This window comes from Camelina sativa, chromosome 19 (assembly GCF_000633955.1).
Source record: "Camelina sativa cultivar DH55 chromosome 19, Cs, whole genome shotgun sequence".
NCBI classification, from domain to species: Eukaryota; Viridiplantae; Streptophyta; class Magnoliopsida; order Brassicales; family Brassicaceae; genus Camelina; species Camelina sativa.
This window is the reverse complement of record NC_025703.1, coordinates 3,257,560-3,270,436: the sequence shown is the minus strand read 5'-3', so window position 1 is coordinate 3,270,436 and position 12,877 is coordinate 3,257,560. Positions and strand designations below refer to the sequence as shown.

At 39.9% G+C, this 12,877-nt stretch overlaps 2 protein-coding genes and 3 pseudogenes across 3 annotated transcripts in view; 3 read left to right on the top strand and 2 right to left on the bottom strand.

The window, feature by feature from the left end:
* LOC104764475 (formin-like protein 10) lies at positions 954 to 3,887 on the top strand. Its single transcript, XM_010488014.2, has 3 exons — positions 954 to 2,774; positions 2,855 to 3,099; positions 3,180 to 3,887. The coding sequence occupies exons 1-3, from the start codon at positions 1,109 to 1,111 to the stop codon at positions 3,798 to 3,800; spliced, it is 2,532 nt and encodes an 843-aa protein (XP_010486316.1). The 5' UTR covers positions 954 to 1,108; the 3' UTR covers positions 3,801 to 3,887.
* On the bottom strand, positions 3,886 to 8,226 carry LOC104764476 (annotated as a pseudogene).
* On the top strand, positions 8,353 to 9,725 carry LOC104764474 (annotated as a pseudogene).
* Positions 10,556 to 11,540, top strand: LOC104764472 (annotated as a pseudogene).
* Positions 11,413 to 12,877, bottom strand: part of LOC104764473 (protein FAR1-RELATED SEQUENCE 5-like) — a 1,909-nt gene continuing 444 nt past the window's right edge. The window contains exons 2-4 of one of the 2 annotated variants that reach the window (XM_010488011.1): positions 12,553 to 12,610; positions 11,971 to 12,422; positions 11,413 to 11,730 (exon numbers count right to left, since the gene is read on the bottom strand). In XM_010488011.1, coding sequence (XP_010486313.1) covers positions 11,536 to 11,730; positions 11,971 to 12,387 — 612 coding nt within the window. In that variant the 5' untranslated portion in view covers positions 12,388 to 12,422; positions 12,553 to 12,610 and the 3' untranslated portion in view covers positions 11,413 to 11,535. The remainder of the gene's footprint in view (positions 11,731 to 11,970; positions 12,423 to 12,552; positions 12,611 to 12,877) is intronic. The other variant, XM_010488010.1, reaches the window with a different exon arrangement.

Genomic DNA, 12,877 nt, shown 5'->3' with positions numbered 1-12,877 from the left:
TTTTTTTTTTTTTTTGGGGCAGTGAAAATGGGCTTCGTGAAAACACAACTTCGTGATTGTGTTCTCTGACAAGGAAAGTACAGCTAGTTTTGCAAGATTTGGGGATGGCCAGTTAATCAATTATTGTTAGTAACTTGTAATATTTGGTAGGTTGCTAGGTAAATATAACATTTATTAATCTAAAACTTCAAAAAAACCGAGGTACGTCAAGTGACCACATGGTGTGTGTTGTAACAAGATCAGTATGGCCAACCAGGTCTTCCCCATTTCTAGTCCTTGTCTCTGCAACCAAGCTGTTGTGACACTTTCTTTCATTTTTTTGGGGTGCACACTTAGCTTCTTTCTTCTCATTGCCTTTCGTCTTATCCCTCCTTTTTGACTCTTGCATCCACAATAACTCTGGCTAGATCATTTTCAAATAAAGTCCAAAAGAAAAGAAAAACCATGCAAAAAATCTGTGACAAAAAGCTATAGAGAGCGTTTCAAATCAATGGACTATTAATTTCAATAATCACTGGGGTTCTTTTTTGAAAAATTTATGTTTCTTATTATAAAACTTACGAAAAATATGGATAAGACAAATAAAAGACAAAGCACTCGACATTGTAGCCCAACTATATATAACTCTTAATTAATTTGAATTTCGATTACATAGTCGTATTTCATAACACGAGTAAATAAAGAAAAATATTTTGGCAAATAGAAATGTTGTCTTAGTTGTTTTCCTCGTAGATAAAGATGGTACCTATATCGCCTTTAATAATTGGGTTGCACAGAAAAGAGAAGATAGTGTTTTGTATAGTACTAGTAGTAAAGAGAAGATGATGGTATTAAAAGTCAAAAAGATTCTTTTTGAAAGAGAGGACCAGAATTTACTTGTCGTAATTATTGCATTTCATATACGTTCTTCCCTCCCCTAGTTTCACTTTTTATATGTATTATATTCAATTGTAACTAGAAGAAGAGTTCACTAATCACACCATTCACTACACTTACACTAGCATAGTGTGGTACCAACTACCAACCAACCATTAAGGCTCTTTCATTCCTGAGATAGTGCTGCACATTGCAGAACACACACACAAAGCTCTCCAAGAAAACCCCAAAAATGGACTACGCCATCATCATCACCATCTTCTCCCTCCTATCATGCGCATCCTCTCCCTTATCATACGCCTCTCCGGCCAGTTTCAGTCGCCGTCACATTCTACAAACTCCTCCGACTGACCCTTCCACATTTTCGCCGCCGTTCTTCCCACCTTACAGCTCCTCCTCTCCTCCTCCTCCTTCGCCACCGCAGCCTCTTCCGCCTCCCGCCCCCACGTTCGCGACTTTCCCGGCGAACATCTCCGCACTCGTCCTCCCTCGCTCTCCTCAATCTCACACTCCTTCCCGTACACTCCTCATCCCAGCTATCTCCGCCGTGCTCGCCGTAGCAACACTACTCGCCCTGTTTTTGTTTCTCTACGGACGGTGGCGAGGGCAAACCCGTCACTTTAAAGAAGAATCCAAGAGCTTAGCTTCTTCTTCTTCAGACATTACCAAATCTGAACAACAAACTCCTCAATGTCCCCAAACAAGAAACAACACAACTGAAAACAAACTCTCTGTAGCTCCTTCTACCTCCGATGTTCTATACCTCGGCAACGTCGCCACTTCCTCCGGTTCTGTTTACGTTAAACCAGCCTCACCGGAGATCTCTCCTCTCCCACCATTACCTGCTCGTAGCTTCCTCCTGCAGCACAACTCCGATAAAGAAGAAGAAGAAGAAGAAGACGACGACTTTTACTCGCCTCTGGCGTCTATAGCTGGTCAAGAACCACGAGACCGGAGAACCAATCCGTACAGCAACTGCTCTTGCTCTATCTCTTCACACTCGGATTCTCCGGCGATGTCACCGTCCGCTACGATTTCTCCTCCGATGAACTCTACCGCTCCACATTGGTCAACTAACCAAAACCCTCACTCTCCCTCTTCACCGGAGAGAACCGTAAGGAACAATAAGAGATACGGTGGTGCGTCTCTGAGAATGTTTAGCCTCTGGAATCAGAATCTAGGGTTTCCAAGAATCTCCTCTGCTTCTACTTCACCAGAGAGAGGTATGATTAGAACTCCTGACGCATATGCTCGTTCCTCTATGTACTCTTCAGTCTCCACCACGCCGGATCGTTTTTTCCGGAAGGTTCTGGACTCTTCGCCGCCGAGATGGAACGATTTCAGTCGAAACGTCAAGTCTTTGTTCCTTTCTTCAACTTCTGCGTCACCAGCTAGAGATTTTTGTATCAACATCTCTGAATCTTCAAGAAGTTTGAAACCTTCTTGGGAAAATCCAGAGTTTGGTACAACTGAACAGAGCGACTCGGGTGCAGCTGCTGTTACTATTCCTCCTCCACAACGGCCACCGCCGGCAATGCCGGAGCCTCCTCCTCTTGTGCCACCGTCACAGTCTTTTATGCTTCAGAAATCTGGAAAAAAGCTATCTTTCTCTGAGTTACCACATAGTTGTCGGGAAGGAACAACAGAGCGACCAAAGCCAAAGCTGAAACCTTTGCCTTGGGACAGAGTCCGACCAAGTTCTCGCCGGACAACTACATGGGACCGTCTTCCGTACAACTCTTCGAATGCTAACTCGAAACAGAGAAGTCTTAGCTGTGATCTTCCGATGCTAAATCAAGAGAGCAAAGTTTTAGATGCAAGAAAGAGTCAAAATGTTGCTACTCTTCTTACAACACTTAAGCTCACCACACATGATGTTTGTCAAGCCCTTCGAGATGGTAAAATCATCAGTTTACAAAACTAATTTCTTCTCATTTTCGATTGTATCGAGTTGAATCTGATTTGTATTTTCTATCAGGTAACTATGATGCACTTGGAGCTGACCTTCTTGATAGTTTAGCAAGAGTAGTGCCGAGCGAAGAAGAAGAGAAGAAGCTGATTAGCTATAGTGATGATTCAGTGATCAAGCTTGCCCCATCAGAAAGGTTTCTGAAGGAATTGCTTAATGTGCCTTTCGTATTCAAACGGGTTGATGCATTGCTCTCTGTTGTTAGTTTTGACTCCAATGTCAAACACTTGAAAGGGTCACTCCGCGTTATAGAGGTATAAAACAAAGCTGAAGATACTGACTGTGAATGTTGTTGTAAACTTATGTCTCAGAAAGCTATATGATTCTTTTGCAGGCTGCTTGTGAGGCACTGCGAAATAGCAGGATGTTAGTGAGACTTGTTGGAGCTGTCTTAGAGACAGGGATAAAGAGTGGTAATGCTCATGCCTTCAAACTTGAGGCGCTACTTGAGCTTGTCGATATCAAATCGTTAGATGGAAGAACCAGTATCTTGCATTCTGTTGTACAAAACATCACAGGATCAGAAGGCATCAAAGGGCTAACCATTGTGAGAAATCTGAGTTCAGTACTTGACGATGTCAAGAAAGCTGCAGATTTGGACTATGGCGTTCTAAGAAGCGATGTGGCGAAGCTTTATCAAGGAGTTCAGAAAGTAAATGAGGTTCTGCTACTGTGTGAGGACACAGGACACAATCAAGAACACCATTGGTGGAAATTCAGGGAGTCGATGACCCAATTCTTGGAAACCGCTGCTGAGGAGATTAAAAAGATAGAAAGAGAAGAAGGTTCCACACTCTTTGCAGTGAAAAAGATCACAGAGTATTTCCATGTTGATTCCGCAAAGGAAGAAGCTCAGCTATTGAAAGTATTTGTTATTGTGAGAGACTTCTTGAACATTCTAGATGGAGTATGCAAGAAAATGCAGGTGACTAGAGAAGAGACTGCTCTGGCTTAGATTTCTTGTGTAATAAAGATCCTAGAATCTGTCCAAGACTAATGCATTGTGTTACCTCTTAGTTATGTAAGTATGTTTGTTTGAATCGTTGGAAGGTATGTTCGTATTTCAGGGAGAATGCAACTTTTACAAACATAAAGTGGCTTAAACAAACAAATCATATAATTACACGATCTATCTAATTCCGTCACTCTAATACACTAATAGACCAGGTCCAGTCAGCTGATACATCCTCTAAATTCCATCAAGAACTTCATCAATCCCCTGGAGGATCTGAGCGGCTACATTCTCATCTTCTGCTATAATAGCCGTACTCATCTCTGAGGTCTCTATCAGGCCACTGCTAGGATTTGCTATATGAATTATACTGTTTTCTGATCCATTCTCAGATATGCAGTGTTCTATGGATCCTTTTATTCCCATTTTTAGTAACGCGTCCAAAAGTGGTTCCTGAGCCACTGTGCCCCAATACCTTAATGGCCGAGCCTTCCTTGAACTTTCTTCTTGCTCCAATCCTGTAACTAATCTGTGTTTCCCATCTTCCATCAGAAGCTCACCTTTTAATCTTGCAATACCAAAGTTTTCACGTTGTCTCAGTTTTCTCCAGCTCAATTTGGAGGCCAAGTCCGTTGTAATCTCTACGCTTGGATTGTCTGCAGTTCTTGGCACATGCAGCGTCTTGTTCTCAGAGAAATTCAAGATTGACTTTATCTTCATCTCACTAAGATTGATCCTCTGACTGACAGCATCAGGGACCTATACATAAAATGGTATCAGATAGATGAATAACGACAGATGCACGATAGAAAGATTTCTAAACAAAGTGGAGGAGAGAATCGTTACCAAAACAATCTTTGGCTGCAAAACGGAAAGAAGTGTTGGGAGCTTCTGCAATCTGCAAAAGAAACTACCGCATTGAGTAATGGTTGACAAGCAAATTTCAGATCACACATTTGGCCTGTGGACTACATGATAACAAGCTCAACGTGTTAGCTGTCATGATTTTTAAAAACTAATAATCTGGGAGATAGTGAGAAATTGCTGGTCACCAAATAGTGATAAGACATATCATCAACGTATGCCCTTGCACAGGAACCCATGCTAATTCCTATTTTGTGCAGGCACAACTCAGACTCCTTGATTCAAGAAGACAGAAAAAAACAACTACGGAAACACCAGAATGGAATCNCTGTGTTTCCCATCTTCCATCAGAAGCTCACCTTTTAATCTTGCAATACCAAAGTTTTCACGTTGTCTCAGTTTTCTCCAGCTCAATTTGGAGGCCAAGTCCGTTGTAATCTCTACGCTTGGATTGTCTGCAGTTCTTGGCACATGCAGCGTCTTGTTCTCAGAGAAATTCAAGATTGACTTTATCTTCATCTCACTAAGATTGATCCTCTGACTGACAGCATCAGGGACCTATACATAAAATGGTATCAGATAGATGAATAACGACAGATGCACGATAGAAAGATTTCTAAACAAAGTGGAGGAGAGAATCGTTACCAAAACAATCTTTGGCTGCAAAACGGAAAGAAGTGTTGGGAGCTTCTGCAATCTGCAAAAGAAACTACCGCATTGAGTAATGGTTGACAAGCAAATTTCAGATCACACATTTGGCCTGTGGACTACATGATAACAAGCTCAACGTGTTAGCTGTCATGATTTTTAAAAACTAATAATCTGGGAGATAGTGAGAAATTGCTGGTCACCAAATAGTGATAAGACATATCATCAACGTATGCCCTTGCACAGGAACCCATGCTAATTCCTATTTTGTGCAGGCACAACTCAGACTCCTTGATTCAAGAAGACAGAAAAAAACAACTACGGAAACACCAGAATGGAATCTAGTTTTAATCATACAGCAAGGCAAACCTTACCTTATTCCAGAAAGAAATGAACATTGGAGAACTTTCATCGCTACTGGTCTAAAAGGGAGAAGTGCTAAACCTGAACTAATTCCATCCTGCAATACATTTCTCATCAGATAGATTGACAGAGATTCACACTGGATCATCTGATGGAGCTAGGAAAGAGAGAAAGATATAAAACCTCAAGAACAAGCAATGATTTTGGATCTCCACGCCAACGCTGAAGAAGTTGGACTGAAGGGCCAAGCCGCAAACTACAGTGAGGAGCAAATACAATGCATGGTTCTTGCCAACTCGTTCTGTTCGTATAACTTAAAAAATTAATGAATGTTGTAACATACTTCTTGAAATGGAATCACCCCACCCCCAAGATTTAGGTTGCAGATTCCATGTGAGGTATTTTACTGATGTATCTGAACTAATCAACTAAGCAATAATTTAAGGTGAACAGAGATGATATTTTCAATAATAATACTAGCATGGCATGTGTAATGTGTTTGCAAACTATGCATTCAGCAAATAACTCATCAAGTAGTGATTGCAGAGATAAAATTATGAACCCTTCTTACATTAAGTTGGGTGAATGAATGGCAGGAAACAAATGAATCTTCTTGTCTTTAATGAATTTAAGATGGTCAAATGACGGTTCTCCTGAAATTAACTGTGACATCAATCAAAATATTAGTATTTGATCTATCTTTCAAAGAAATTATAAAAGAACATATACCATTTGATTCATTTTCTCACATAAAAAATTCAGTGATTCACCAAGAAAATTGGCAGAAGTATACCTTCTCCTGTCGTTGGTCGCACAGCCACTCGGGTATGGTGTTTGTGTATGCCAATAGCTCTTCTGCCACAGAAGATATTATAAAGATTGGAACCTAAGCAAATCCAGACTAGAGTGATTTAGTCTAACAGAGCTAAAGAATAATTTCAAGTAAAATCACCTTTTTTCTGTGCTTCATATCCTCAAGAAAGTAAATCTATAGAATAATAAGAAAGAGAAATCCAACCTTCAGAGACGAGGATTCAATATAATCTGACATTAGCTCTAGGAGCTGCAAAACTATCCCAACACGAGTAATCGTTATCAAGGTTGAGCCACCAGCATCAGCAGATTCTGCAGCACATGAACAAACAAAAGCTAGTTTCTCCATTTCTTCTAAGCTGTCTTCTGTGTTTAGTAATGAAGCAGCCAAGTCCTCATCCTTATTGTCACTACTAAAAAAGTACAACAGTAAAGAAAGATTCTCGACTTTAAGTCCCAAACAAACATCCTAATAAAATGTAAGATAAAGTAATATGTTAGAGTTACCTGATTGTTGATAAATAATTATTATCCGGGTTGGGAGAAATACAATCATTCTCAGTCACTTCTGCAGATTGGAGGCATGAGAAATCTGAGTAAACCATCACATCGGTTCCTTTGAGACCATTGATATCAAAATTTCTCGCATGAAGTGAAACTAAGATGGAGTTTGACACATAACTTAGACTTGCATTAGGTCCGTTGATCAACCAATTGCAAGCCCCAATATCTAGGCCTGAACTTAGGGCCTTGATGACCAAGGTCCCATTATAACAAACTTCTTCTGCAAACTTTACAACTTGAACCTTCTTCATGCAACTCTCTATATCATCTGAATTCCCCTGGTCCATAAAAACATCTGAATTCCTTATGCATCGAGACAAGATCTTCCATCATGAGCTGTCCAATCTTGGCTGTTGCTTCAGTCATATATATCTACATCTTAGCGGTAACAAATCAGCACACAATTACACCCCAAGCAAACAAAATCATTCAGAAAACTCAAAATTTTAGGACCTGAAAACGTTTACCTTGGCACAAAATCCAAAGTTCTGGGTAAGGAATGGCAATCCGAGCAATCCCATAGGGTTGGAGATGAGAACTACATCAATCAAAGAAGCCTCCCACAAATGCAAAGCCTTCACAGTTTTGTACCACGGTTCTGCGCACACCAAATCAGCGGGAGTTAGCTGTCTCTCCAGTTTCTGCTTCTTCTGAATCGGATTCTGAGCATCAGATGATGGATATTCAGAAGCTTCAAAACCCACATCATATGGAACAGGTGAGAAGATTGTGAGCGCCGAAAGGTCCAAAGGGCACTCAATCAAGATTCTGAAACCACATAGATTAAGCATATGACAAGGAGGATTGTGAAAGCCATCTCCTTTACTCAGACATGTCTGCAAAAAAGAAAACACAAAGTTTTCATATTTACCCAACCCGAGGTTTGCAACACCTCACACGAGATATATAAACTTACATTAACTTATACATAAGAGAGCAAGCGAAACTCACCAATTCCATGGCGGTGTAAACGATAGTAGAATCTGTTCAAATTCAGAGCTTTTACATACAACGTAAGCTCAAAACAGCCCGAATAATGCGTATCATTGAAGATTTCGGAAAAAAATATATAAACTTGTTTAGAGGATAAAGTTGAGAGATTGAAGTACGGCGGAGGTTTATGCAAGGCGGCGATGGAGGTTGTCGAGGACGAAGCGGCGGTTTTAATTTGAAACTGGTTTAATTTCGATTCGGTTCGGTTCATGACTTCATTCAATTTAAAAGAAATAAAAAACCGGTTTAGGATCTCAGGTTCGGTTCAATGCGGTTTCGCTGTTCTGATAGATGTTGCTGAAATATAACCGAAGCGAGACGGAGACTTTTTATATTTTGTTTGGTCCTCCGATGAATTCAGGTAGAGAGGTCAGCGATGGAAGACTCACCGTGGAAGGTTTCTCTGTAGCCGCTGGAGCTTTTGCCGATAAATGGAAAACTCATAACCAATCGTTCCCTCCATGGTCATGGGTTCCTCTGATCAATCGAACTCTACACCTTTCAAATCAGGTTAAAACAACCATCTCCATAATTCAACCTTGTTTGATTAAATACTCTTAAAAAAAAAAAAAAAATCCTTCGTCTTGTTGTGTTATTTAGCAGGATTCAGGTTACTTGTCGCTCGAGAATATCCTCATTCTCAGCTCACTTGAGGTAACAAGACTTATTACAGCTCTTAACAGTGCTGCTGTTGTGATCTTCTTCTTTTCTTGTTTCTCACCATTTAGTATGTGAATAGGAAAGTCCAGAGGATGAATCTTTGAATGCAGCTACTGAGTGCTCAGAAGAAGAAGAATCAGTTGATCACACAATCTTGGTACATTAACCTTTTAAGCAAATTTCTCATTGTCGACATCTTTGAAGCAGAATTGTGGAATCACTGAGATTTGTCTTTGCTTGTTTCCTGCTAGGTTCAGAACCAAGAAAATGAAGCACATTACTATGATTTCATATAGTTTACAGTGCATCATACAAGGTTCCTGTGCTATATTTCCGCGGATACTCCAGCGGTATATAACCTTCTTTGTACCTTTGTGGTTTGTTCGTTTCTTTAGTGTGAAAATCATCTTTGTTGTCACGTAGGTGGACAACCTCTATCTTTGGATGTCGTTAAAAAAGATCTGCCCTCATGTTCTGTTAGTCTTTTGCTTGAATCTAAGTGGACTTTTATAACACAGGTGGTATCTATGCTCTCAAAATCAATACTACAATGTTTGTTTTAAGTGTATTATTTGGTTATATGGTATTGAAGAATCTCTATGCAACTATCAATCGCAGGAGCATCCATATTTGAACAGGCCATGGTTCAAGCTACATCCCTGTGGGACTGAGGATTGGATCAAGCTGCTTTCCCAAAGTAGCATCTCTTCTGGATGTCAGATGCCAGTTGACTTGTACTTAATTTCATGGTTCTCTGTTATCGGGCAGGTGGTTGGTCTTAGGATCCCTCTTGAGATGCTGAATTAATAGCCATCTTCTGTTGTCAGACTATAGGATGTAATTACATACAAACAGCAAAGACGCTCGTAACTCTGGTTTCCTCTGCTCTATTGGTTTACATCTCTACTGCCATTTAGGCTTTCTGGCATTGATACTGATGAATCTATGAGTTGAAATGATGAGTCTCTCATGTTTCCAAGCCCATGGCTTTATTTTGACTATCCAATGTAATTTTTGTCAATACCTTTCAATCTTGTCTTTTCTTTGTTTGTTTAGGAGAATGAAGAATAGAACAGTAGATTAAGAGAAGCTGATGATGAACTTTTATGAACAGAAATGAAGCTGTGTAGTTTATTAAATTACATAATTTACATTGTTTATTCTGCTAAAGGGGTTTGGTGAAAGTATAGATTTTTCTTACACGTTGGACAAGATTATTGATGTTAGTGGAGAGATGATTGGAATGTTCTTCCATCTCCTTTAAAATCAAGCTGCTGTTGCAACGCAGCAGAAAGTTCCCTCTCTCGGCTCAGCTCCCTAATCTTTACATCTTTCTCGTCCTGAAAAGTTTCGTTTTACACAAAGGTTTCAATTCTAATACGTTTTAGTTCAGAGGAAAACGGACAAAGCTTTATGCTCTTGGAAAGTCAAAAGATGAATGTCAATGTTGCTCAAACGCATTATCTAAAAAGACAGCAGCATCAGTCATCAGATAACAAGAATCTGCTACAAACCACCAAATGATCCAAAGGAAAAGTGCGTAAACGTACATCTGAAGAATTTTTTTTTTTCTTAAAGTACATTTACTGTAAATCTTGTGTTATTCAATTATTTGATATATTACTAATTTTTTTCTTAATAGTTTTGTCAACTTTTTTATTTAAATGTATGGTTTTAAATGATACAGAATTTATAAGGAATGGAATATGTTTTAAAACAAAATCAATCAAATTATCAAAATTTACCTAAAATTATCAAAACCATTGAAAGATTTATCAAAACTAAAAACAAAACTATTTTATACTAGACGTTAGAAAAAGAGACGAAAAAATCGAAACTTAATTTCAGTTGACTCCGACGTGGAAAAATAGCTGGTTCGTACAAAAATAGAGAGAGAGAGAGTTCCGACAAGCTCACTTTTAGGACAATACATATCTTTCTTCAAACTAAAGCCCCGACCAAAAGCACACTCATCGCTTAATCAGATTCCCTCATGGAAGAGTAAGCTTAACCCTGTCTCTCTTCTCTCTCCCTAAACTCAACCTGCCTTTTTTTAAAACCTTTTCTTTATAAATAAAATATTCGTTTTCCGGCCAGATCTGAGCCGAAAAATAACTACATGACCGGCGTTGAGAACGGCGTGAAGAATGACGTCGCCGACGATGTCTTCAACTTCCTCCGTCGCCACCACAAGTGTCCACGTAAGCGCTCTTGACGGACTCGTGAACGTGAACTCTCTCTTCACCATCGCCGTCTTCGTAGGTCTTTCCATAGCGACTCCAGGACAACACAGCCTCGAACAACGATCCAGCTGCGATGCAAGTGCTGATGTTGCCAAGAAGCTGCTCGTCTTCGAAGTCGTCTCCTTCAGCTTCTTCCTCTTCTCCTCTTTGGTAGCGCAAGGTCTCAAACTTGCCTTAAACCTTCTCAACAGCAAAGACGTCGATGAGATTTTCAGAGCTCACATTAACATCAAGGTTTTGAGATGGGGAATGATGGCTTCTGCTGTCGGATCTGTCATGGGCTGTCTGTTCTTGATGCTGTCTATGGTTAATGTGATTCAGATCCGTCTTGGGTTGCTCTCTTGCGGCAGCCAATCGGCGGTTCAAGCGGTTGCAACGCTCGTCACTCTGGTTTCCTCTGCTCTGTTGGTTTACATCTCTACTGCCATGTACGCTTTCTGGCATTGATACTGATTGTGCCAATGTAATTTTTATCAATGCCTTTCAATCTTGTCTTTTCTTTGCTTGTTTCGGAGAATGAAGAATCGAAGAACATAAGATTAAGAGAATCTGATGATGAACTTATATGAACAGAAATGAAGCTGTGTTGTTTACAGTTTGGTGAAAGTATTGGACTCAATTTCTCTTACACTTTGGATAACATTATTGATGTTAGTGGAGAGATGGTTGGAATGTTCTTCCATCTCCTTGAAGACCATATCAAGCTGCTGTTGCAACGCAGCACAACGCTTTCTCTCTCGGCTAAGCTCTGCACTCAGCTCCCTAATCTTTGCGTCTTTCTCGTCCTGAAAAGTCCATTTGTACAAGATTTCAAGATCAATACATTTAGATTTAGTTCCGAGGAAAACGGACAAAGCTTTTAACTTATGTTCTTGGTAAGTCAAAGATCAATGTCAATGTTGCTCAAACGCATTCTAAAAGCCAACAGCATCAGATAACAAGAATCTGCAATAGTTATGCTTAGGTAACAACTAACAAAAAACGTAACTCAATAAGAAGACTAAAGGAAAAGTGAGTAAACATACCGGTGTCTGAGAGAGGTGGGGATTCCGGCGAACATTAGGTGAGAGAGGCAAGAGAGGATGATTATGTTCTTTCACAAATTTAGTGACGAGCCATTTTCCAGATTTCTCTCTTTTCACTACAATCAAAGCCTTACACCCTTCTCTTGTTATAGCTCGAGGTTTCCTGCTCTCGCTTCTACGAGGTCTCGATCTACGGAATCCTTCTTTATTACACACGAGTCTGCGCCACACCACAGTCCCATCTCGCATTGATCGCCTGAAAGCATCCACCCGCATAACAAAACCCATGACTGTGGCATAATTGTCATAGAAAGACTTTGCAGATTCTTCTGATTCGAACTCCATACCAATGAACGGCTCCACCATTGGAGAAGCTTCATATGTGACTGTTTTAGTTCCATTTGAATTCTCCATCATCTCTACATCTTCTTCGGGTAACGAGTTCCCTTCCACTGCCACACAACACACAGAGATTTCAATACAAGAAAAAAATATGCAAAGCTATGAAACAGAACCACACCATAAGCTCTCAACTCTCAACCAAATGCCCAACCAAACCCTAGAAAACGCTTATAAACCTACCGGCTCTCTCAAGTCTCAAACCAACTCGCACAACAGCTCTGATCTGCTACAATCAGCCCTACGCTAGATAGAGTCGACGTAAGAGTTAAATAGATGAACTTCTCTTCAAAGCTTATCAAAACAAACAATGGTTTAAAGATAAGCAGGTCCGTAAGAAGCGAAAACAGAAACCCTAAAATATGCATATATAAACCCTAACGGAAAAGGCAGAGAGTAGCAATTTCATCAGTCTTTACTCAAAAGTCTTTAAATTGTGAATTTAACCAAAGTGGGTTCATATCAGAAAAAAAAAAAAAAAAAAAAAAAAAAAAAAAAAAAAAAAAAA